The sequence below is a fragment of the Indicator indicator genome, chromosome 8 (assembly GCF_027791375.1).
Source record: "Indicator indicator isolate 239-I01 chromosome 8, UM_Iind_1.1, whole genome shotgun sequence".
Classification (NCBI taxonomy): Eukaryota; Metazoa; Chordata; class Aves; order Piciformes; family Indicatoridae; genus Indicator; species Indicator indicator.
In genome coordinates, this window is record NC_072017.1 from 30,774,031 (window position 1) to 30,796,388 (window position 22,358).

Sequence of the window (22,358 nt, forward strand, 5' to 3'; positions counted from 1 at the left end):
CATTAGGAAGAATTTTTTCCCATCAAGAGTGTTCAGGCATTGGAATGTGCTGCCCAGGGAAGTGGTGGAGTCCCCAAGCCTGGCTGTGTTTGAAGGTGGTTTGGATGTGGTGCTTGGGACTATGGTTTAGGGGTGACCCTTGTAGAGTAGGGTTCATGGATGGACTTGGTGATGCTGAGGGTCTGTTCCAAGCTACAGGTTTCTGTGATTCTGAGATTCTGTGTGTATTTCATCAAACAAAATGTGAAAAATACAATCTAGCTACTTTCTCAGGGCATCATCAGTCAGTCATCTTCCCAAGCAACCCCTTTTAATACTAGAACAAGCTTTAGGTGAATAGACAAAGGGCAATCCCAAAAACCAGCTCCTGGCATACTAAAAGGGAGAGTGAATTCTTAAATCAGGAGATATTTGTAGCATGTCTAAGCTAAGTATTTTGAGTGTCTCTGAGTACATCACAAGTTCATCTCAATTTGATACAAGCTTTTAGAAAATGGCTTTAATATTAAGTAGGCTCATAAATGCATAAACTTTAATGGATAAAAGATGATCTTGCTGCAGAGGTTCAGCTCTAAGTGAAGAAATTGAATGCATTTCATCTTATTTGCAAGTTGTGAATCAGTCAGTCACAGGTAGCTTGAGCTGGTTGAAATAGTGAGAGTGACTTGTGAGCCCATTAAGCCTCTTCTAAAGCCTGACTTAAGTGGCCTGGGAGATGTACATGATAAAAAGAGGGACACTTAGGCCCATCCTCTGTAGAAAAGGTCCTGCCTAATTGAAATTTGAGAGCATGGGCAAAGGAGGTGCACAGAACCAAGTATTTGTAGAGAAACTAAATGAGCTGAAACTCAGTTTTTAATGGAAGATGAAGTGCATTCAAATCTGATCTGCAGAAGGCTTCAGGCACAAAGTGTCACTCAAACTGGGACGAGAAGCAATCAAGCTGCCTTGGGCTTGTGGCACTAAAACACAAAGAGAAAAGGTGGATTTTGCTTCTGTGAATTCCTTCCTTCTGAGGATTGGGTGGGCTGCCATTTTGAGGCAGTGAAAGGTCAGGTTGGATGGGGCCTTGAGTAGGCTGGGCTGGTTGAGAGGGGTCCCTGCCCATTGGACCTTAGAGACCTTAGAGATCATCTAACCCAACCTCCCTGCCTGACCTCTCTAAGGTCTCTCCCAGCCTAGACCATTCTATGGTTGATTCTATGACCTTAGGAGCCCTTTGTTGAGCATGTTTGTCACTATCATTCCCCTAATGCCACTGGGAGCTTTGTCTCCAAGTGTGTCCCTCTGGCACAGAAACCTCAGGAGCCCGGTGGTGGGTTGAAATTACCTCCCAACAAATTGGAGAATTACCCCCAAAATAAATCACCAGACTAGCTCAGTTGGGTTGGAAGGAGGATGAAGCTGTATTTACAAAGCTGACAAAATCTAGGAATATAAAATGTAAGGAATATGTACTATATATATATATATATATATATATATACACACACACAGAATCAACCAGGTTGGAAAAGACCTCAGAGATCATCAAGTCCAACCTGTTACCTGATCCCTAACACCTCCTGACAATTAAACCCATGGCTCCAAGTGCCACATCCAAGCTTTTTTGGAACACCTCCAGGGATGGTGACTCCACTAACTTCCTGGGCAGCAAATCCCAATGGCAAATTACCCTTTCTGCCCTATGAGGAGAGGCTGAGGGAGCTGGGGGTGTTTAGCCTGGAGAAGAAGAGACTCAGGGGAGACCTCATTGCTCTCTACAACTACCTGAAGGGAGGTTGTAGCCAGGTGGGGCTTGGGCTCTTCTCCCAGGCAACCATCACCAGAACAAGAGGACACAGTCTCAAGCTGTGCCAGGGGAGGTTTAGGCTGGAGGTGAGGAGAAAGTTCTTCACAGAGAGAGTGGTTGGCCATTGGAATGTGCTGCCCAGGGAGGTGGTGGAGTCACCATCCCTGGAGGTGTTCAAGGGGGATTGGACGTGGCACTTGGTGCCATGGTTTAGATAGTCATGAGGTTTAGGTGACAGGTTGGACTCGATGATCTTTGAGGTCTCTTCCAGCCTTCTTGATTCTATGATTCTATGATTCTAAGGTGTCCAGAGAAGGGCCATGAGGATGAGCAAAGGGCTGGACCACCTGTCCTAAGAGGAAAGACTGAGAGAGTTTGAGCTGTTCAGTCTGGAGAAGAGAAGGCTCTGAGGAGACCTTCTTGTGGCCTTGCAGTATCTGAAGGGGGCTCCAAGAAAGCTGGGGAGGGACTTTTGAGGGTGTGAGGGAGTGATAGGACTGGGGGGAATGAAGCAAAACTGGAAATGGGGAGATGTAGATTGGATGTTAGGAAGAAATTCTTCCCCATGAGGGTGGTGAGACACTGGAACAGGTTGCCCATGGAGGTGGTGGAAACATCATCCCTGGAAGTTGTTAAGACCAGGTTGGATGTGGCTGTGAGCAACCTGCTGTAGTGTGAGGTGTCCCTGGCCATGGCAGGGGTTTGCAACTGGATGATCCTTGAGGTCCCTTCCGACCCTGACAATTCTGTGATTCTATGATTCTTTAATTCTATAATTTTTTGGGGTTTGGGTTTTGGTTTTTTGTTTGGTTTTTTTTTTTTTTTCCTGTTGTTTTTTGAGGGTTTAGGGGTTTGGATTTTGTGGGGGTTTTTTGGTTTTGTTTTTTTTTTTTCACTTCTGCTTGCTTTCAGCAGGCAGGTGTGGAGATTGACCAGCATAATTGCTTCCACTTCAGTAAGATGTTGATGCCTTGTGGAAAATTTAAATGGTGTTGCTTATCTTGTAAATGACCTAAGCTTTCTGTGCTTGGGGAAATTTACATGAGGACCAAATACTCCCTTGAGAACTTTGCTGTTTTTCTGTCTGGTTTTAACCTTTAGCTGTTCCTGGATGTGTCTTCCAACTGGTTTGGTATGAGAGTTCTGACTGGACCAGCCATGCTCCAAGTATCCTGGCTGGGCCTGTTGTGATGGTTCCCATCACTGGGTTGTTCAGCTTGTGTCCTGCTTCTTTCTACGTGCTGCATGGACACCTGCTGTGGAGAAGGCAGGAACCTGTCAAAGCAGCATGACAGAATACACTGTTGTCATGAGAAAATACGCTGCTGACTCCCCAGAGAAAGTGGCAAATCTAAATTTCATCTAAACTGATGACTCTGATTCCTGCTGGGAATATTACTGACAGTTTCCAGGAGCATATTAGCAGCTATGACATTCATGTCCCCTCATTTCTTATTGCTGCTGTGAGAGTTTCAAATCAGTTCATATATTGCTGGTTTCATTTTTTTTATCCATTCTCTCCAGATCAGAATTTTTAATTGACCTATTCTCAGAATCACAGAATCACAGAAGGTTAGGGGATGGAAGGGACCTCAAAAGCTCATCCAGTACAACCCCCCTGCCAGAGCAGATCACACAGGAACACAGCCAGGAGGGTTTTGAATGTCTCCAGAGAGGGAGACTCCACAATCACCCTGGGCAGCCTCTTCCATTTTTCTGTCACCCTCACAGGCAAAACATTTTTCCTCATGGAACTTCCTATGCCTCAACTTCCACCACTGCCCCTTGTGCTGTCATTGGGCATCACCCAGCAGAGCCTGGCTCCAGCCTCTGGGCACTCCCCCTGTACATCTTTAGCAACAGCAATGAGGTCACCTCTCAGGCTCCTCCTCTGCAAGCTCCAGAGCCCTCAGCTCCCTCAGGCTCTCCTCATAAGGAAGATGTTCCAGTATTTTAATCATCTTTGTGGCTCTGTGCTGAACTCTTTCAAGCAGTTCCCTGAGGTCCTTCTTGAACTGAGGGGCCCAGAACTGGACAGAATATTCCAGATGTGGCCTCAGCAGGGCAGAGTAGAGGGGGAGGAGAACCTCTCTCCACCTACTGACCACAGCCCTTCTAATCCCCCCCAGGATGCCATTGGCCTTCTTGGCCACCAGAGCACATTGCTGCTAAAAACAACCCAGTGAGCCCAGTTCTAATGGCTTTTGCATTAACAATGAAGCTATATCAGTGTGGGGTCTTTCACTGCTCTGAGAACTTATGGTCAGTTAAATTCTTCTCTTTTGGATGTGGCACAATATAAACTGCAATCACCTTTGGCAGCCACTACTTGCTCTGGTGGTCATTAGAAGCCCAACCATGACTGATGTGCAGTGGTCCAAGTACCAACAGCCCAGCACTAATCATCTCTCTGAATGTTAGAATGTTGTTAAGTTCCAAGCCTTGTTTTTGATTTCTGTCTTTGTTTGATTGGTTGGGGTTTTTTTGTTTTGGTTTGTTTTTTTTTTCCCTCAGATTCAACACAGTTTTAAGCATCCAGTAGTTTCTTATTGTGACTCAAGATGAGCACCATGATTATAGAAATGGAATGGAATTAATGTGCTTTTAAACTTTTCAATGTTAATAGTAATTCACTTTCATTTAGAAGGAAAAAAAAAGAAAAAGGAGTAAATGTGTCCAGCCTTTCCTGTAGTTTGTTTTTTGCCTCCCTCCTGTGGATGGTTTCTTTCCTAGCTGATGAAAGCAGATCAGACATAGTTTTTTCCTCTCTCTTTCCACTGCAAAGGTGGATTGAGCAGTGGAGTCAAGGAGGGAAATGCCAGAGCTGAGTGAAAGATGAGTTAGGAAGCACGATTTCAGTCCACCATGGGGTCAGCTCCTGGACTAATTTTGCAGCCAAGGAAAGGAGAAGATACGGGAGGTGGAGCAGAGACCCTCTGTGCATGGAGTATGGGACAGGCCATTGTTTATAGAATTGTTTTGGTTGGAAAAGACCTCTAATATCGTTGAGCCCAACCATCAACCTAACACTGCCATGGCCATATGTTTCCTGAATCCTTCCAGGGATGGTGACACCACCATCTCCCTGGGCAGCCTGTGCCAATCCCTAACCACTCTTTCTGTAAAGAAATCTTTCCTAACATGAAATCCAAACCTCCCCAGCACAATTTCAGGGCATTCCTCTCCTCTCCTCTCCTCTCCTCTCCTCTCCTCTCCTCTCCTCTCCTCTCCTCTCCTCTCCTCTCCTCTCCTCTCCTCTCCTCTCCTCTCCTCTCCTCTCCTCTCCTCTCCTCTCCTCTCCTCTCCTCTCCTCTCCTCTCCTCTCCTCTCCTCTCCTCTCCTCTCCTCTCCTCTCCTCCTCTCCTCTCCTCTCCTCTCCTCTCCTCTCCTCTCCTCTCCTCTCCTCTCCTCTCCTCTCCTCTCCTCTCCTCTCCTCTCCTCTCCTCTCCTCTCCTCTCCTCTCCTCGCCAAGGCCTTAGAGGCAGGAGCTACAGAAATCCTTAGATGATTTTCATTTCCTGCCTTTCTCTCTGTTGCTCCCTCTCAATACAATCTATGAAGGCAAAACCAATTTCATTTTCTCTTCAGTCAGCTGAAACAAATTCTTTTCAGTGACTCTGGCAATGAAATGTGTTTTCCAAGTTTAGTTAGCAAGCCATGCAACAAGAGAAATGCCTCTGCAGGACTTTGCTGAAGGTTCTGTGGCCTCAGCTGAACAACAAAGGTCTTGGAGAGCTTGTGCTTCCTTTTCATTTGTTTTGTCATTTCCAAGAGAAAATCCATTTCATTTTTCTTTCTGATTCTGGCTTTCCCAAGCACACTGACTGATGGCTGGTTTGTTCTCTCTTCCAGGTCGTGGAGACTAATTTGGTTGCCTTTGACTGCCACTGGATCATTATAAATGAGGTAACTGTCAAATGAACACTGTTGTGACCCCTGAATCCTGTTTGCAGGCTTGCTGACAGTATTCATCCTGCTCTGCACTCTGCCAACAGGAAGCAATAGCTGAGAGAAAGTTCAGACATGCTGGGGGAGTGAATGCTGCTTAATAAAAATAGAATGACAAGTTCTTGGGCATCACTGCTTTGTCCTGCCTGTTTTAAACACAAGTCCTTAAATGAACACATGGAAAATAAAATGGAAACCAAACCAAACCCACTTTTATTCTGAGTATCTTGAGTTTCCACATTTGACTGTGTTTAGAGGATCTTTCTAAGGACCTTTTTTCACGTGCAGTCTCTCAGAGTGGAGGACTTGTTGTTTTGCCTGTACTTTCTTAATCATAATGGATCTCCTTTCCGTGTCCTTTAGAGATCTCCCTCTAGAACTCAGTTCTGGTTGATACCCAGATCTGTTGTTATTAGTGGGAGGCTTTTTAGCAGACTTCTGGATCAGGTCATATGAATCTTTGTGAAGGGAAAAAAAGAATGAAAGTTAAACTGAGAATTTTATTTTTTTAAACTGTGAAATAGGTTCGTCCATGGACACTTGCCAGCCAAAAGATGACATGCCAGTAGGTGCAGTTGCTTTGCGTATAAAGCATTGAACAGTGCAGTTCTTACATCTGACAACACTTAGATTTTTCTCTTCTTTTATGAAAAGCAACTGAGTTCCAGAAATGCTGAATTCCCTGCAGAAACAACACTCTCCTAACCTGTAGATCATGAGGAGGGCCATGAAAATGATTAGGGGCTTGGAGCAGCTCTGCTATGAGGACAAGCTAAGGGAGCTGAGGGTGTTCAGCCTGGAGAAGAGAAGGCTCCAAGGAGACCTAATAGAAGCCTGCCAGGATCTGAAGGGGGCTACAGGAAGGATGGAGACTATCTACAAAACCCTCCAGGGACAGGACCAGGGGCAATGGCATCAAACTAAAGCAGAGTAGATTTAGATTGGATGTTAGGAACAAGTTCTGCACCACGAGAGTGGTGGAACACTGGAACAGGTTGACCAGGGAGGTGGTTGGGGGTCCCATCCCTGGAGATATTGAAGATGAGGCTGGACAGGGCTCTGGGCAACCTGATCTAGTTGAGGATGTCCCTGCTGACTGCAGAGGAGTTTGGACTGGATGAGCTTTGAACATCCCTTCCAACCCAGAGCATTCTGTGATTCTATGACATTGCCTGTAAATTCCAGGTCTACTGTCTGGATTTACTGTGCACGTCTCTTTTCATACTGAAATGCTAGACTTTCACTAGTGCACTGTGCTAATAGTCAATTGATTGAATCTAAACCATTTTTTTTCAGGGTCATAGTAAGGTATAACTTTGCAGTGGGATTGCACTTTGCCCTACTCTTTTAAACCAGTGGATTTTTTTTTAATTTTCCCCTGGAGAAAATTATTCCTCTGAAACTGCTGTGAAGTCAACCAAGGTCCAGCAGAAATTCCTAGTTTGTGCCCTGCACTGCTCCTGGCTGGTCCTGAGTGTGTTCTCCAGCACTGAATGGGATCCCACAAGTTGAGAACCCAACTTTAAGCTACTGATGGCCATGTGAACAACATAATTGTTTGCTTTTTTGTCTGTCAGGTTAAAATAGAATTTGCTTGTACTGAGTGGAATCTTGAAGCAGAGTGTTCATCTCAGACTCCAGAGTTAATTCTTCTTCTTCTATTTAAATGTGCATTGAATACAGTAACCTCTTGTAGTGGGTTGGGACTGCCCCCTAGGAATAATAAACTGCAGCAGGACAGGCTGGGAGGGGATCTACTGGAGAGCAGCCCTGGGGAGAAGGACCTGGGAGTGCTGGGGGGCAACAAGGTCTGCATGGGACAGCAATGTGCCCTGGTGGCCAAGAAGGCCAATGGGGTCCTGGGGTGCATTCAGAGGAGTGTGTCCAGCAGATCCAGGGAGGTTCTCCTCCCCCTCTGCTCTGCCCTGCTGAGACCTCACCTGGAATATTGCATCCAGTTCTGGGCTCCCCAGTTCAAGAGGGACAGGGATCTGCTGGAGAGAGTCCAAGGGTGGGCTACAAGAATGCTGAAGGGCCTGGAGCACTGCCTGGTGAGGAGAGGCTGAGAGCCCTGGGGCTGTTCAGTCTGGAGAGGAGAAGACTGAGAGTGGATCTGATCAATGTCTATCAATATCTGAGGGCTGGGGGTCAAGAGGGAGGGGACAGGCTCTGCTCAGTTGCACCCTGGGATAGGACAAGGGGCAATGAATATGAACTACAGCACAGGAGGTTCCACCTCAATGTGAGGAGGAACTTCTTCACTGTGAGGGTGACAGAGCACTGGAACAGGCTGCCCAGAGAGGTTGTGGAGTCTCCTTCTCTGGAGACTTTCCAGCCCTGTCTGGATGTGTTCCTGTGTGAGCTGTGCTGGATTCTCTGGTCCTGCTCTGGCAGGGGGTTGGACTGGAAGATCTCTAGAGGTCCCTTCCAACCCCTAACATCCTGTGAGCCTATGAGACAGTAAAATAAGACAGAACAGTCTTTCCTTTTCAATCTCTGTGCCAGAGGGATGCAACACACAGCAGGTATAGTAATGCAGAAGGATGTATCACCTTGAGTTTTCTGATCAGCAAGCTGCTTGGGTTTTGTGAGGTAACATCTGTTACTTTGATTGCTTGCTTTAAATGCTATAATGCCTGGAAAGAGTTCCTTAATTTTTATTGTGCCATTAGCTGCTCTTTTGTGTAACACAGGAAATTTGCTTGAGGCCTGTGTATCACAGCAGAAATGCATGTGTAGGAGGAGGGGCATGGTTCCCATGCAATGAAAAGCTGCATAACTTCCTGAAGCATAATCCATCACATTAGGTCCTTTGCAAACAATAGAAATCTCCTCTGATCAGTGCAGTCAGATGAGGAAACACCCTCCAAATGAATGCCCCTGTTGCTGCAGAGCCTGAAAGCAGATGGTGAAATTCTTCACTTAAATTTGCAGGAGTTGTAGATTTCAATGCAGTCCTCATAAAAAATGCCTTGGCAAAATGTGAGATTGGATTCCTCACACTCACTCTCCCTCTGTCTGTCTCTGGTGGCTTCTTTTCCTTGTACAATAGTAAAATACCCACCCACCCCCCACCCAAAAAAAAAAAAAAAGCACAGGCCAGCAAAATATTTTTTTTTCTGTGACTCCAAGCATAAAGTATGCTTGGAGCTCTGTTAGTTGATCTGAAAAGGGGACATTTCTATGATTTTTCAGACCTTTTCTTTATTTTGCTCTTTTTGAATGAAACAAATGTTGTGCTGCCATTCACCAATAGATTTATCCAGGCTGGAGAGTTGGGCAAGGAGAAATGGAATTAAATTCAACAAGAGCAAGGGGAGAGTCTTGCACCTGGGAAAGAACAACCTCATGGAGCAGAAGAGGTTGGGGACTGACCTGTTGGAGAGCAGTGAAGGGGAAAAGGACCTGGGGGTCCTAGTGGATGGGAGGTTGACCATGAGCCAGCAATGTGCTCTGGTGGCCAAGAAGGCCAATGGCATCCTGGGGTGGATTGGAAGGGCTGTGGTGAGTAGGTGGAGAGAGGTTCTCCTCCCCCTCTGCTCTGCCCTGCTGAGGCCACATCTGGAATATTGTGTCCAGTTCTGGGCCCCTCAGTTCAAGAAGGACCTCAGGGAACTGCTTGAGAGAGTCCAGCACAGAGCCACAAAAATTATTAGAGGAGTGGAACATTTTCCTTGTGAGGAGAGGCTGAGGGAGCTGAGGGCTCTGTAGCTTGGAGAGGAGGAGCCTGAGAGGTGACCTCATTGCTGTTGATAAAGATGTGCAGGGGGAGTGCCCAGAGGCTGGAGCCAGGCTCTGCTGGGTGATGCCCAATGCCAGCACAAGGGGCAGTGGTGGAAGCTGAGGCATAGGAAGTTCCATGGAAACAGAAGGAAAAATATTTTCCCTGTGAGGGTGCCAGAGTCCTGGAAGAGGCTGCCCAGGGGGGTTGTGGAGTCTCCCTCTCTGGAGATATTCAAGACCCACCTGGATGTGTTCCTGTGTGATCTGTTCTAGGTGCTCTGGCTCTGGCAGGGAGGTTGGAGTGGATGAGCTTTTGAGGTCCCTTCCAACCACTAATATTCTGTGATCTGTGATTCTTATTTTTAAATCCATCTCCCTCTTAAGCATTTTCCTTCATTAAAACATTTGGAGTCATCTTACTATGGCCATGTCTGCCACCAGTCCTCTATTACTGTTGTTTCTCCAAGGAGGTGAAAATATGAATGCTACAAGAATATGTACCAGCTCTGTTGAAATTAGAACGGACCAAACAAACAAAAAAAAAAAAAAAACCACCTGATTTGTGTGAGAAGAGCCTGAAAAGGTTGTCCTGGTTAGCCTGTGCAAACAAAGATTGAAAAGAGGATGCACTCTCTGTTTGTAAAGACATGCAGAGTGTGAATAAATGCACCATTGGCAAGGGCTGGAGGACAAGGTTGGCCTGAGAACAAAGGAGTTCAAATTACCCCAGAATAAATTGAGGGCACAAGTTAGTGGAAGGTTTCTAATTACCAGAAAAAGCTACATCTTTCTTGGAGAAAAGGATGGGAAAAAAAACAACCAAGCCTAACTAAACGAAACCAAACCAAGCCAAACTAAAGCAAAGTAAACCAAACAAAACCACACCAAAGCAAACCAAACCAAACTAAACCAAACCAAAGCAAACCAAACCAAACCAAACCAAACAACTAAACCAAATCAAACCAAACCAAACCAAACCAAACCAAACCAAACCAAACCAAACCAAACTAAACCAAACCAAACCAAACCAAACCAAACCAAACCAAACAACTAAACCAAATCAAATCAAACCAAACCAAACCAAATCAAACCAAACCAAACCAAACCAAACCAAACCAAACCAAACTAAACCAAATCAAATCAAACCAAAGCAAACCAAACCAAATAAACCAATCCAGATGAAATCAAACCAAACCAAACCAAACCAAACTAAACCAAATCAAACCAATCCAAACCAAACTAAATCAAACCAAACCAAACTAAACCAAATCAAACCAATCCAAACCAAATCAAACAAACTCCAAACTGTTTTAAAGAACAGTTTATAGAAGAGGAGCCTACAGCTTTGCCTATTTTAACACAAGAGAGGACTAAGGGACCCCAGAATGTTGCATTCAAAGGCTGCTTTCAGAGGATGAAGTTTTGCTTAGGAGAGGGATGGTCCTTGGCTGATACATTTGGCTTGCTCCATCTTGCACTCCACCAAGAGGAAGAGTGTAGAGCATCATGATGTTTTAAGCTCAAGTAGCTAGATTGGGTCCTAAAATCACAGCTCAGTTCTGGGAGTTCACATAAGCCTCCATTTTAATCAGATAATTGCTTAAGAGTAGCATTAGAGGATGATTTGAACCCTTACCTTTCCCAATGGTGATGGCAGATCACGTGTGAAATGCTCTTGGTACAGGTTGACAACAAAAGCGAGAACCCTGACTTAGCCCTCCTCTCTCCAAACTCTTTTTTCCTTTTTCTCTGTGAGAGATAAAAATTGATTTCTCCTAGTACTACCAATTTCCTCTTTTTACCACCCTTGCAACCTAAGAAAATGAAGGGAGATATAATAGACCAAATGATTTCTGCACCTGGGCTGGAACAATCCTCGCTATCAATACAGACTGGGGGAGGAGGGGAGAGATAAAGGACTTGGGGGTGCTGCTGGACGAGAAGCTGGCCAGGAGCAGGCAGTGTGAGCTTGCAGCACAGAAGGCAAATCCCAGCCTGGGCTGCATCCAAAGCAGCAGAGCCAGAGAGGTGATTCTGCCACTTTGCTCTGCTCTGCTGAGACCTCACCTGCAGTGCAGTGTACAGGTTTGGAGCCCTCAATACAGGAAGGACATGGACCTGATGGAGAGGGTCCAGAGGAGGGCCATGAGAATGCTCAGGGAGTTGGAGCAGCTCTGCTTGGAGGACAGGCTGAGGGAGCTGGGGGTGTTCAGCCTGGAGAAGAGAAGGCTCCAGGGAGACCTAAGAGCAGCCTGCCAGGACCTGAAGGGGGCTCCAGGAAGGCTGCAGAGAGACTGTTTGCAAAGGGCTGCATGGACAGGATGAGGGACAATGGCTTCAAAGTAGAGCAGAGCAGATTGAGATTGGATGTGAGGAACAAGTTCTTTACCATGAGGGTGGTGGAACTCTGGAACAGGTGTTGCCCAGGGAGGTGGTTGAGGCTCCTTCCCTGGAGATATTCAAGGTGAGGCTGGACAGGGTTCTGGACAACCTGATCTAGTTGGGGACGTCCCCGCTGACTGCAGGGAGGTCAGACTGGATGAGCTTTGGAGGTCCCTTCCAGCCCAGCCCATTCTATGATTCTATGATTATGCAGTTCAAGATCTCCCTTTACTTGTTTTGGAGCTTCATTTTCTTAAGGCTTGCCCTCAGCTACTCCTGTATGGGTAGTGCTGAGAAGTTCATGTTGGACATAGCACCAGCATGCTATGGCAAGGGCACTGGCAGCCCAGACACCTCAAGGGGATCTGCCATGGCCACCCTTTCCTGCTCTGTCTCCTCCTCATTGCTACTGGCTTTTGGAGGAGGAAAAAGCACTCTCCCCTCTCACTTACTTGAAGGATGTGATGAAGACATGGCCTGCAGAGGAAAATAGGACATGTCCAGAATATGATAAATGCTGGAATCGTCTTCTTGGCCCAAAGTTAAGATATTTCCATAAAGAAGGCATTGCTGCTATTGCTTGGTGCTTATTGTGAATAAATTCTTTCCCTCCATGTCTTTCACTACTGTTGCAGATGTTCTGTGGTGAATAATAAACTTCTGCCCAGGCTGCTTATCTCAAATTATTGAGCCAAAGTTGAATGGCAGTGTAGATTAGGTGTCCAGTACACAGACTTGTTTCCCTCTGGGGTCACTGCCTGATAGGACAAACTGATTCTCTTCAGTTCTTTTTTTTTCCTAATTCATCTGGAAAGAACTGTTAATTAAAACTAACATTTCTTTCCTTGTTTGCTTGCCTCTTCAGATGAAACACACATCTAATTTTATCTCTGTTTCACTTGAAATAGGACAGCCTCCCCTTGATTCCAAGTTCAGACCAACAAAAGAAAGGTTTTGAAGTTATGTGCTGAACTTCTGATTTCTTTTAGGGGGAAAAAAACCAACCCCATATAAACCCAACCTAAATTTATCCAGGTGGCAACTAAGTTCAACTTGGCCAACTCTGTCATATTTTTTTGACACTTGGTGCTTGTATAACAGATCATCTGCCATCCTTAGATCATTATCCTGCATCCTCCTTTCAAGTGCAAATGAAAATTGTTTCCTCTCATACAATAGCTGCTTTATATAGTTTTCTTAAGTCAGATCCAAAATTCAAGAATGAGAAATGATATTGGAGAGTCATATAAAAGGCTTCTCAGTCAATGCCAAGTATTAAAATCACAAAAGAAATAGATAGCAAATGACTTAGGGGTGAATTTGGGGTTACATGGCATTGCTTTGTTGTTCACCTACACTCAGTGGAATTGACAGCATTTAAAATGAGAGCTGTCATTAATCTGCACCAGGTGATCTGCTGGAGAGCAGCCCTGGGGAGAAGGAGCTGGGAGTGCTGGGGGACAACAAGTTCTGCATGGGACAGCAATGTGCCCTGGGGGCCAAGAAGGCCAATGGGGTCCTGGGGTGCATTCAGAGGAGTGTGTCCAGCAGATCCAGGGAGGTTCTCCTCCCCCTCTACTCTGCCATAGTGAGGCTCCTCCTGAAATACCGCATCCAGTTCTGGGCTCCCCAGTTCAAGAGGGACAGGGAGAGAGTCCAAGAGAGAGTTGCCAGGAGGCTGAAGGGACTGGAGCACTGCCTGGTGAGGAGAGGCTGAGAGCCCTGGGGATGTTTAGTGTGGAGAGGAGAAGACTGAGAGGGGATCTGATCAATGTCTATCAATAGCTGAGGGATGGGGGTCAGGAAGGAAGGAACAAGGACAGGCTCTGCTCAGTTACACCCTGGGATAGGACAAAGGGCAATGGATGTGAACTCCAGCACAGGAGGTTCCATCTCAACATGAGGAGGAACTTCTTCACTGTGAGGGTCCCAGGGCACTGGAACAGGCTGCCCAGAGAGGTTGTGGAGTCTCCTTCTCTGGAGACTTTCCAGCCCTGTCTGGATGTGTTCCTGTGTGAGCTGTGCTGGATTCTCTGGTCCTACTCTGGCAGGGGTGTTGGACTTGATCTCCAGAGGTCCCTTCCAACCCCTAACATCCTGTGATCTGTGAGCTTTCATTAATCTATTGATGTATATATCTCCTTGGCAAGAATTCAAAAACTCTTTGCTGTTTTCATTGTCATCGCTTCCCAGGTAATGTAAAAACCTATGAAACAGTAGCATATGGGTTAAAATGAGAACACTCTAGTTAAATGCATCCAAAAATGTTGAAAAGAGTGAAATAAACGTACTTAGAGGCAGGGAAGATCAACAGTTGAGCAGCTGAAAATCAAAAAAAATCTCTTCTAAAATGTTATTTAACTACAAAAAGTGGCCATACAGGTATCAGTTTTTAGATTAAAGAACAAATCTAATAGAATCATAGAATCATAGAATCAGTCAGGGTTGGAAGGGACCTCAAGGATCATCCAGTTCCAACCCCCCTGCCATGGACCGGGACACCTCACATTAGATCAGGCTGGCAAGAGCTCCATCCAACCTGGCCTTAAATACCTCCAGGCGTGAGGCTTCCATCACCTCCCTGGGCAACCTGTTGCAGTCTCTCACCACCCACTTGGGGAAAAACTTCTTCCTGACATCCAATCTGAATCTCCCCATTTCTAGTTTTGCTCCATCCCCCCTAGTGCTATCACTCCCTGACACCCTAAAAAGTTCCTCCCCATCTTTCTTGGAGCCCCCTTCAGATATGGAAGGCCACAAGAAGGTCTCCTCAGAGCCTTCTCTTCTCCACACTGAACAGCCCCAACTCTCTCAGTCTGTCTCCAGAGCAGAGCAGCTCCAGCCCTCTGCTCATCCTCATGGTCCTTCTCTGGACACCTTCCAGCACCTCCAGATCCTTCTTGTAACAGAGGCTCCAGAACTGGACACAGAGCTCCAGGTGTGGTCTCAGCAGAGTGGAGCAGAGGGGGAGAATCCCCTCCCTGGCCCTGCTGGCTATGCTTCTTTTGATGCAGCCCAGGCTCTGCTTGGCTCTCTGGGCTGCAAGTGCTCACTGCTGGCTCCTGTTGAGCTTCTCCTTCCCCAGCACCCCTAAGTCCCTCTCCTCAGGGCTGCTCTCCAGCCAGTCCCTGCCCAGCCTGGATTTGTGCTTGGGATTGCCCTGACCCAGCTGCAGGACCTTGCCCTTGGTCTTGCTGAACCTCATGAGGTTGGCTTGTGCCAATAGTCTTGCTCTTACAAGTTTCGCTATAATGGACCATAAAACCAGTCAATTTTTCTTTTATTCTGAAAATGTTCTGAGAAAGAATATAGTTTAAAATCAAGATAAATTTCTGGAGCTTTTTCACAGGATATGAAAAATATAATTAAATATATTAAATATAATATTAAAGAAGGATATTTTTAATACATATGTATATATAATATTAAATAATGATATTTTTAATATATATGTATATATAGTATTAAAGAAGAATATTTTAATATATATGTATATATAATATTGAATAAGGATATTTTTAATATCTGCATATATAATTTTAAATAATATTTTAATATGTATCTATAATGTTAAATAATGATATTTTAATATATGTGTCTATAATATTAATCAATAATAATTTTACATATCTGTATAGATAATATTAAATACTATTTTAATATATAATATTAAGTAATAATATTTTAATATATATAATTATGTGATAATATTTAAAATATATACATATATATAAAATTATATAATAAATATTAAATATTTTTTATATGTGTGTGTGTGTGTGGATGCATTCTGCTACAGCAAAGTATTTCCTTTTACTTTTCACCTTGCAGCTGAGTGCAATGGCACAGACTAAATAGAGTGATGGCATCTTAAGCTGAGAGGTACCATTATCTGTGGTAGAGGAAGGAGTAGTCAACCAGAAATGCAAGATATTGCTCTGCACACGGCTGCAGCCATGTGTTGTTCCTGTTGGTAGTAAAAAACCAATCTGTATTTCAGGAAGAACACTGATAACAGCTGAACTCAGAAACGCTGACAGTCTGTGGGGAAAGATGTAATCCTTTCGCTCTGCTGAAGACACCAGAAGTTAACATTTGTTTCTCATGTATTATTCTTCAAAAAGACGAAGGAAAGGGGCCAAAAGGACCTCCAAAGCTCATCCAGTCCAACCTCCCTGCAGTCAGCAGGGACATCCCCAACTAGATCAGGTTGCCCAGAGCCCTGTCCAGCCTCACCTTCAATATCTCCAGGGAAGAAGCCTCAACCACCTCCCTGGGCAACCTCTTCCAGTGTTCCACCACCCTCATGGTGCAGAAGTTGTTCCTCACATCCAATCTCAATCTGCTCTGCTCTAGTTTGAAGCCATTGTCCCTCGTCCTGCCCCTGCAGCCCTTTGCAAACAGTCTCTCTGCAGCCTTCCTGTAGCCCCCTTCAGGTTCTGGCAGGCTGCTATTAGGTTTCCCTGGAGCCTCCTCTTCTCCAGGCATATTCACATGTTTGCTTAGTTATTTCTTTATTTTAAAGTGTGTGTCTGCAGAGCTGAGTGCTCATCTGTAAGCCTTAATAGGTACCCTATGATGTAGAAAAGTTGGGTTTAAATGAGATGTTGCTGTAAACAAGCACACCCCCCCTAGAATGCCTTTTGGTAAAGACCAGTTGCTAACTTGAACATTGTTTATAGGTTCTTGATGGTTTGTTTCCAAGAAATGAATGCTTAAGGCCTGAATAATTGTCTGTCCCTTCGCAGCTCCTAAATAATGCTCCACTGAGAAGTACATCATGCCATGACTTCCTACTCACCTGCATGTTATCTCTCCAGAGCTCTGTGAAACACTTCTAAGTAACACATCAGTGGGAAAAGGAGAGGAAAGCCAAAAATGAAACAACTAAGCCCAGCTATACCTACAAAAAATCTGTGAGGTTTGGGCAGAGCACATTTTAAGGTTAGCTGTTTCAGCAAGCATCTCTCTATGTCCTTTTTTAGGCCATGGCAGACCTCAACAGTAAGTGAGCAGTAATCACACAGCTCTTCATACCCTCCATGTGCTCTTGTGGCTGACAAGGCCAATGGCATCCTGGGGTGGATTAGAAGGGCTGTGGTTAGTAGGTGGAGGGAGGTTCTCCTCCCCCTCTACTCTGCCCTGCTGAGGCTGCATCTGGAATATTGTGTCCAGTTCTGGGACCCTCAGTTCAAGAAGGACCTCAGGGAACTGCTTGAAAGAGTCCAAAAAAGAGCCACAAAAATGATTAGGGGAGTGGAACATCTTCCTTATGAGGACAGTCTGAAGGATCTGAGGGCTCTATAGCTTGGAGAGGAGGAGCCTGAGAGGTGACCTCATTGCTGTTGATAAAGATGTGCAGGGGGAGTGCCCAGAGGCTGGAGCCAGGCTCTGCTGGGTGATGCCCAATGCCAGCACAAGGGGCAGTGGTGGAAGCTGAGGCATAGGAAGTTCCACGGAAACAGGAGGAATTTTTTTTTTCCCTTTGAGGGTGACAGAAGATTGGAAGAGGCTTCCCAGGGGAGTTGTGGAGTCTCCCTCTCTGGAGATACTCAAAACCCTCCTGGATGTGTTCCTGTGTGAACTGCTCTAGGTGCTCCTGCTCTGGCAGGCTGGTTGGACTGGAGGAGCTTTCGAGGTCCCTTCCAGCCCCTGACGTTCTGTGATTCTGAGATTTCATTCTGTGATTCTCCTAATTTAATTTTGTTTTGTTTTGTTTAGATTCTGGTGGTAAGATTCCAACTTCTCTGCATCTTCTCTCCCTTGCCTTATCTTTCAGGAGATAAATGACGCAGACGTGCAGGAGCTGGTGAGAAGGTCAATCGGACGCCTAACCATTATCCGCCAGACGTTTCCAGTGCCCCAAAACATAAGTCAGCGCTGTTTCCGTGGCAACCACAGGATATCTTCATCACTGTGTGATCCAAAGGACCCTTTCTCCCAGAGCATGGAGGTACTTCCTACAGCAGCCTATTCCCACCTGGGAACTGTCTTTCTGGATAAGTTCAAGGTTTTCCCGCAGGGGCTAGGCGTAATTTGATGTTTGTTTTTCACGTCCGCTCCAACGTGGAGTTTAATGGCTTATGACATGACAAGAAAGTGCTTGGACAGGGGATGAGTGTGACTGATGGGTGGACAAGAACTAATTGGCTGCTCCACAGCAAGTGAGAAAACAGTTCCAAAAAAAGCCACCTGCTCTCCCTGCAGTGGGGTGGTAGTTATTTGGTTGGCCTGCTAGGTTGTATCTTTTGTCGTCTCACTGCGAAGAATTTCTTCCTCTTGGCTAATGTCATCTGAGTTGCCATGTTTTGGTAATCCTCAAACATGTTTTCAATAGGAAGGCCTTCCTGGGGAGCACCCACTTCATCTGCTTCTAGTGCCTTGGTATACACACCTAAATCACAGAATCACAGAAAGCATCCAGTTGGAGGAGGCCTCAAAGCTCATCCAGTCCAACCTTTGACCAGTTTAGGGTCAGTCCTAAACCATGTCCCTAAGCACCAGCTCCACACACTGCTTAAACACCTCCAGGGATGGGGACTCCAGCACTGCCCTGGGCAGACCATTCCAATGGCTGAGATCCCTCTCTGGGAACAAATATTTCCTAGCAGCCAGCCTCAGCCTCCCCTGCTGCAGCTTGGAACCATTGCCTCTGCTCCTGTCCCTTGTCCCCAAGGAGCAGAGGCTGTCCCCTCCTCACTCCAACCTCCCTTCAGGGAGCTGGAGAGAGCAAGGAGGTCTCCCTCAGCCTCCTCTTCTCCACACTCAACACCCCCAGCTCCCTCAGCCCCTCCTCACAGCCCAGGGGCTCCAGGCCCTTCTCCAGCCTCATTGCCCTTCTCTGGACACACTCCAGAAAATCTATAACTATGTTCCAAAAAGGCCTTGCTTTCAGTGCTGTTAATTGCAAATCACAACTAAACTATAGAGGCCTCATGAAATCAGCAACAGGATCATGCTGTCTTCCTGACATCACAAAGTGTTTCTAAGAGCCAGTCTCTTTTGTGTATCTGGTTAGATTTTACGGTGAAAAAGCTATGGCAAATGATGAGAGTGAAATTGGCTTGAGATGATGATTTTGCTTTGGGATTTTTTTTTTTTTGCATGGTTGTTTATTAAGTTGTGGAAAGGTGATTGCTTTGGTGCTGGTACAGGAGAAGCACATCTGACCTGTGCAGCAGCAAAGAACAGTCATCTTGTGCTGCTGAAAGGACTGAGAGAAAACAATGGACTGAAAACAGGGAGATGTTGAAGAGTGTCCTTGCTTAAAATGAAAACATGTAAGGGGGAAAGGAGGAGAAGTCTGGCTGCTCTGGCCCTGATCCAGGTTAGCCTTTGCTTCACTAATTGTTCCCAAAGCAGCCAGTGATCAGCTATTGACATGAAAAATTTCATCAATAACACACTGCACAGTGATCCTGTTTGGAGTTCTTCAAATGAACAGAGCTGTGTCAGGTCAATAGATGCACACATTATCTCCAGAGGCTAGTTTGGGACTTTGGAAATTCTTTAGGTTGTGCCTTTTTGTTCTGGCAGTATGGTACTAAGGGGACTTTTGGAAGTCAGTTCCTAAACACAGAAAAACTGAGGGTAATTACATCGAGCTGCTAGAGACTAAATAAAGAGCAGGTTTTGTGAACAAAGCTACTAACAACAGCAAAGTGCAAAACAAGAGCATCAGTGGGAGGCTTCATGTTTTGATTTCTTTTTCTCTTTGCTTTCATTCCATTTTCATAGAATTGTCAGGGTTGGAAGGGACCTCAAGGATCAGCCAGTTCCAACCCCCCTGCCATGGGCAGGGACACCTCACACTACAGCAGGTTGCTCACAGCCACATCCAGCCTGGCTGCAAAAACCTCCAGGGATGAGGCTTCCACCACCTCCCTGGGCAACCTGTGCCAGTGTCTCACCACCCTCATGGGGAAGAACTTCTTTCTCACATCCAATCTGAATCTACCCATTTCTAGTTTTACTCCATTTTCCCCCAGTCCTATCACTCCCTAACACCCTCAAAAGTCCCTCCCCAGCTTTCTTGTAGCCCCCTTCAGATCCTGGAAGGCCACAAGAAGGTCACCTCAGAGCCTTCTCTTCTCCAGACTGAACAGCCCCAACTCTCTCAGTCTGTCTCCAGAGCAGAGCAGCTCCAGCCCTCTGCTCATCCTCATGACCCTTCTCTGGACACCTTCCAGCACTTCCAGATCCTTCCTGTAATAAGGGCTCCAGAACTGGATGCAGTACTCCAGGTGGAGTAGAGGGGGAGAATCCCCTCCCTGGCCCTGCTGGCCACACTACTCTTGCTGCAGCCCAGGCTCTGCTTGGCTTTCTTCGCTGCAAGTGCTCACTGCTGGCTCCTGTTAAGCTTCTCATCCACCAGCACCCCAACAGTGAACTAAGTCTAGGACACAGAAGTCATTGAAATCCAAGTTTGTCCTCTACAAATTGGTAAATTTTAATCTAATGTTGTTAAATTGCTCCTGATACTGCAGCCTGTGTCTCTTGATGAACCCATACTTGAAGAGCCTCTTGAAAGCTTTTACAGCATTTTGGTTCAAAGGAATGAGGGAAGCTCAACTCATTTCAATGCTCTGCACAGTTGAGTTGCTTTTTTCATGCTTTCCCTGAGATGTCTGCACTTCATTAGTAGCTGAGTGAGACAACACTAAAAACAAATAGGAAAGGAAGCACAACTCTGACACAGTTTCCTCTCTGCCTTTGTACAATGCACAGAGCATTGAGTAGCCCTGGGGTTCAGTCCTTCATTCTTTGCTCTCCCTAAATTTGTTTTGTATTAACTTCTGTTTCAGTGGGGATTTGGAACTGTTGATAAACTAAAATGTGACTAATCAGAAATATTCTCTGGATTTCTTAATGTATTGGGTTTGGTAATTACTGCCCCTCAAGTCTGGATGAATAAGGTGATTTTTAAAGCACCACTATCAAACCACTGCAAAACATTTTAGTGAAGTTCTCTCCTTGTGTCTCTGGGCTTGTCCCAGCTGAGACAGCAACTTCTGACAGTTTGTATCCTTTTTGGAGGCAAGATGTTAAAAACTGTAATCACAGAATTATTTAGCACCATAATCCTTTTGTCTGAGAACTCTATGCAAAGAGCGCATCAAGGCATCCTTAGGCACATCAAGGACAAGAGGGTCGTTAGGAGCAGTCAGCCTGGTTTTACCAAGGGGATGTCATGTCTGGCCAACCCAATAGCCTTCTATGGGGACATAACCAGGTTGATAGATGATGGTAGAGCAGTGGATGTGGCTTATCTTGATTTCAGGAAAGCATTTGACATCATCTTCCACAGCATCCTTGCAGCTAGACTGAGGCAGTGTGGTGTGGATGATCAGGGAGCGAGGTGGATGGGAACTGGTTGAAGGGAAGAAGTCAGAGACTTGTGGTCAATGGGATGGAGTCTAGCTGGTGGTCTGGAATATTGTGTCCAGTTCTGGGCCCCTCAGTTCAAGAAGGACCTCAGGGAACTGCTTGAGAGGGTCCACCACAGAACCACAAAAATGATTAGGGAATGGAACATCTTTTGTACAAGGAGAGCCTGAGGGACTCTGTAGCTTGGAGAGGAGGAGCCTGAGAGGTGACCTCCTTGCTGTTGCTAAAGATGTGCAGGGGGAGTGCCCAGAGGCTGGAGCCAGGCTCTGCTGGGTGATGCCCAATGCCAGCACAAGGGGCAGTGGTGGAAGCTGAGGCATAGGAAGTTCCATGGAAACAGGAGGAAATTTTTTTTCCCATTGAGTGTGACAGAAGACTGGAAGAGGCTGCCCAGGGGAGTTGTGGAGTCTCCCTCTCTGGAGACATTCAAAACTCTTCTGGATGTGTTCCTGTGTGACCTGCTCTAGGTGCTCCTGCTCTGGCAGGGGGGATGGAGTGGATGAGCTTTTGAGATCCCTTCCAGCCCCTAAGATTCTGTGACTCTGTGATTCTGTGTAATAGTCCATACATAAAATAAACACCATTATTCTCTATTCATCAGTGGCTAAATACCTATCTTCTACACTCTGGAACAATTTCACATCTCAGTTTTGGATTACACCAACAGGAGATTATGCAGTTAGATACTGCTTGGTAAAGCAAATGTCATCCATTAGTCTAAGAGACTGGGAATTAAACAAGGATCAGTAACAGCTACCTGGCAATACATTAAATGTCCAAATAAATTCATGTAGGAAATTAATAAATGTGTAAAGTGCAGCCCCACTCTGTGTATCAGGACAGCTGCTAATGAGGCATAGGAGTGGTAGTGACAGAGAAGGGTGATTTTGAGAAGCAGAAATTAATTGTAGTGTCTTTATCATTGTGTTATCAGCGATGGATTGCTCTAAATGTTAAGCTGAACTATTAGGGAAGGAATAACAATGCTTAATAATTGTTGAACTCTGTATTCCTGAGCCCTGTTAATGCCTGATGAAGGCCCAGCTGTATTAATTTTAGATTAGTGAGTGTATCCTTCCTCATGAACTGTGAGGATAATCTTCTATTCCCATGATCATAGAATTCT

At 45.6% G+C, this 22,358-nt stretch overlaps 1 protein-coding gene across 2 annotated transcripts in view; it reads left to right on the top strand.

Annotated features, from left to right (window-relative positions):
* The window catches only part of GRID2 (glutamate ionotropic receptor delta type subunit 2), a 1,038,631-nt gene that overhangs the window by 721,674 nt on the left and 294,599 nt on the right, over positions 1 to 22,358 (top strand). For both annotated transcript variants that reach the window (XM_054382934.1, XM_054382935.1), the window contains 2 exons: positions 5,645 to 5,698; positions 17,625 to 17,798. In XM_054382934.1, the coding sequence (XP_054238909.1) occupies positions 5,645 to 5,698; positions 17,625 to 17,798 (228 nt within the window). The remainder of the gene's footprint in view (positions 1 to 5,644; positions 5,699 to 17,624; positions 17,799 to 22,358) is intronic.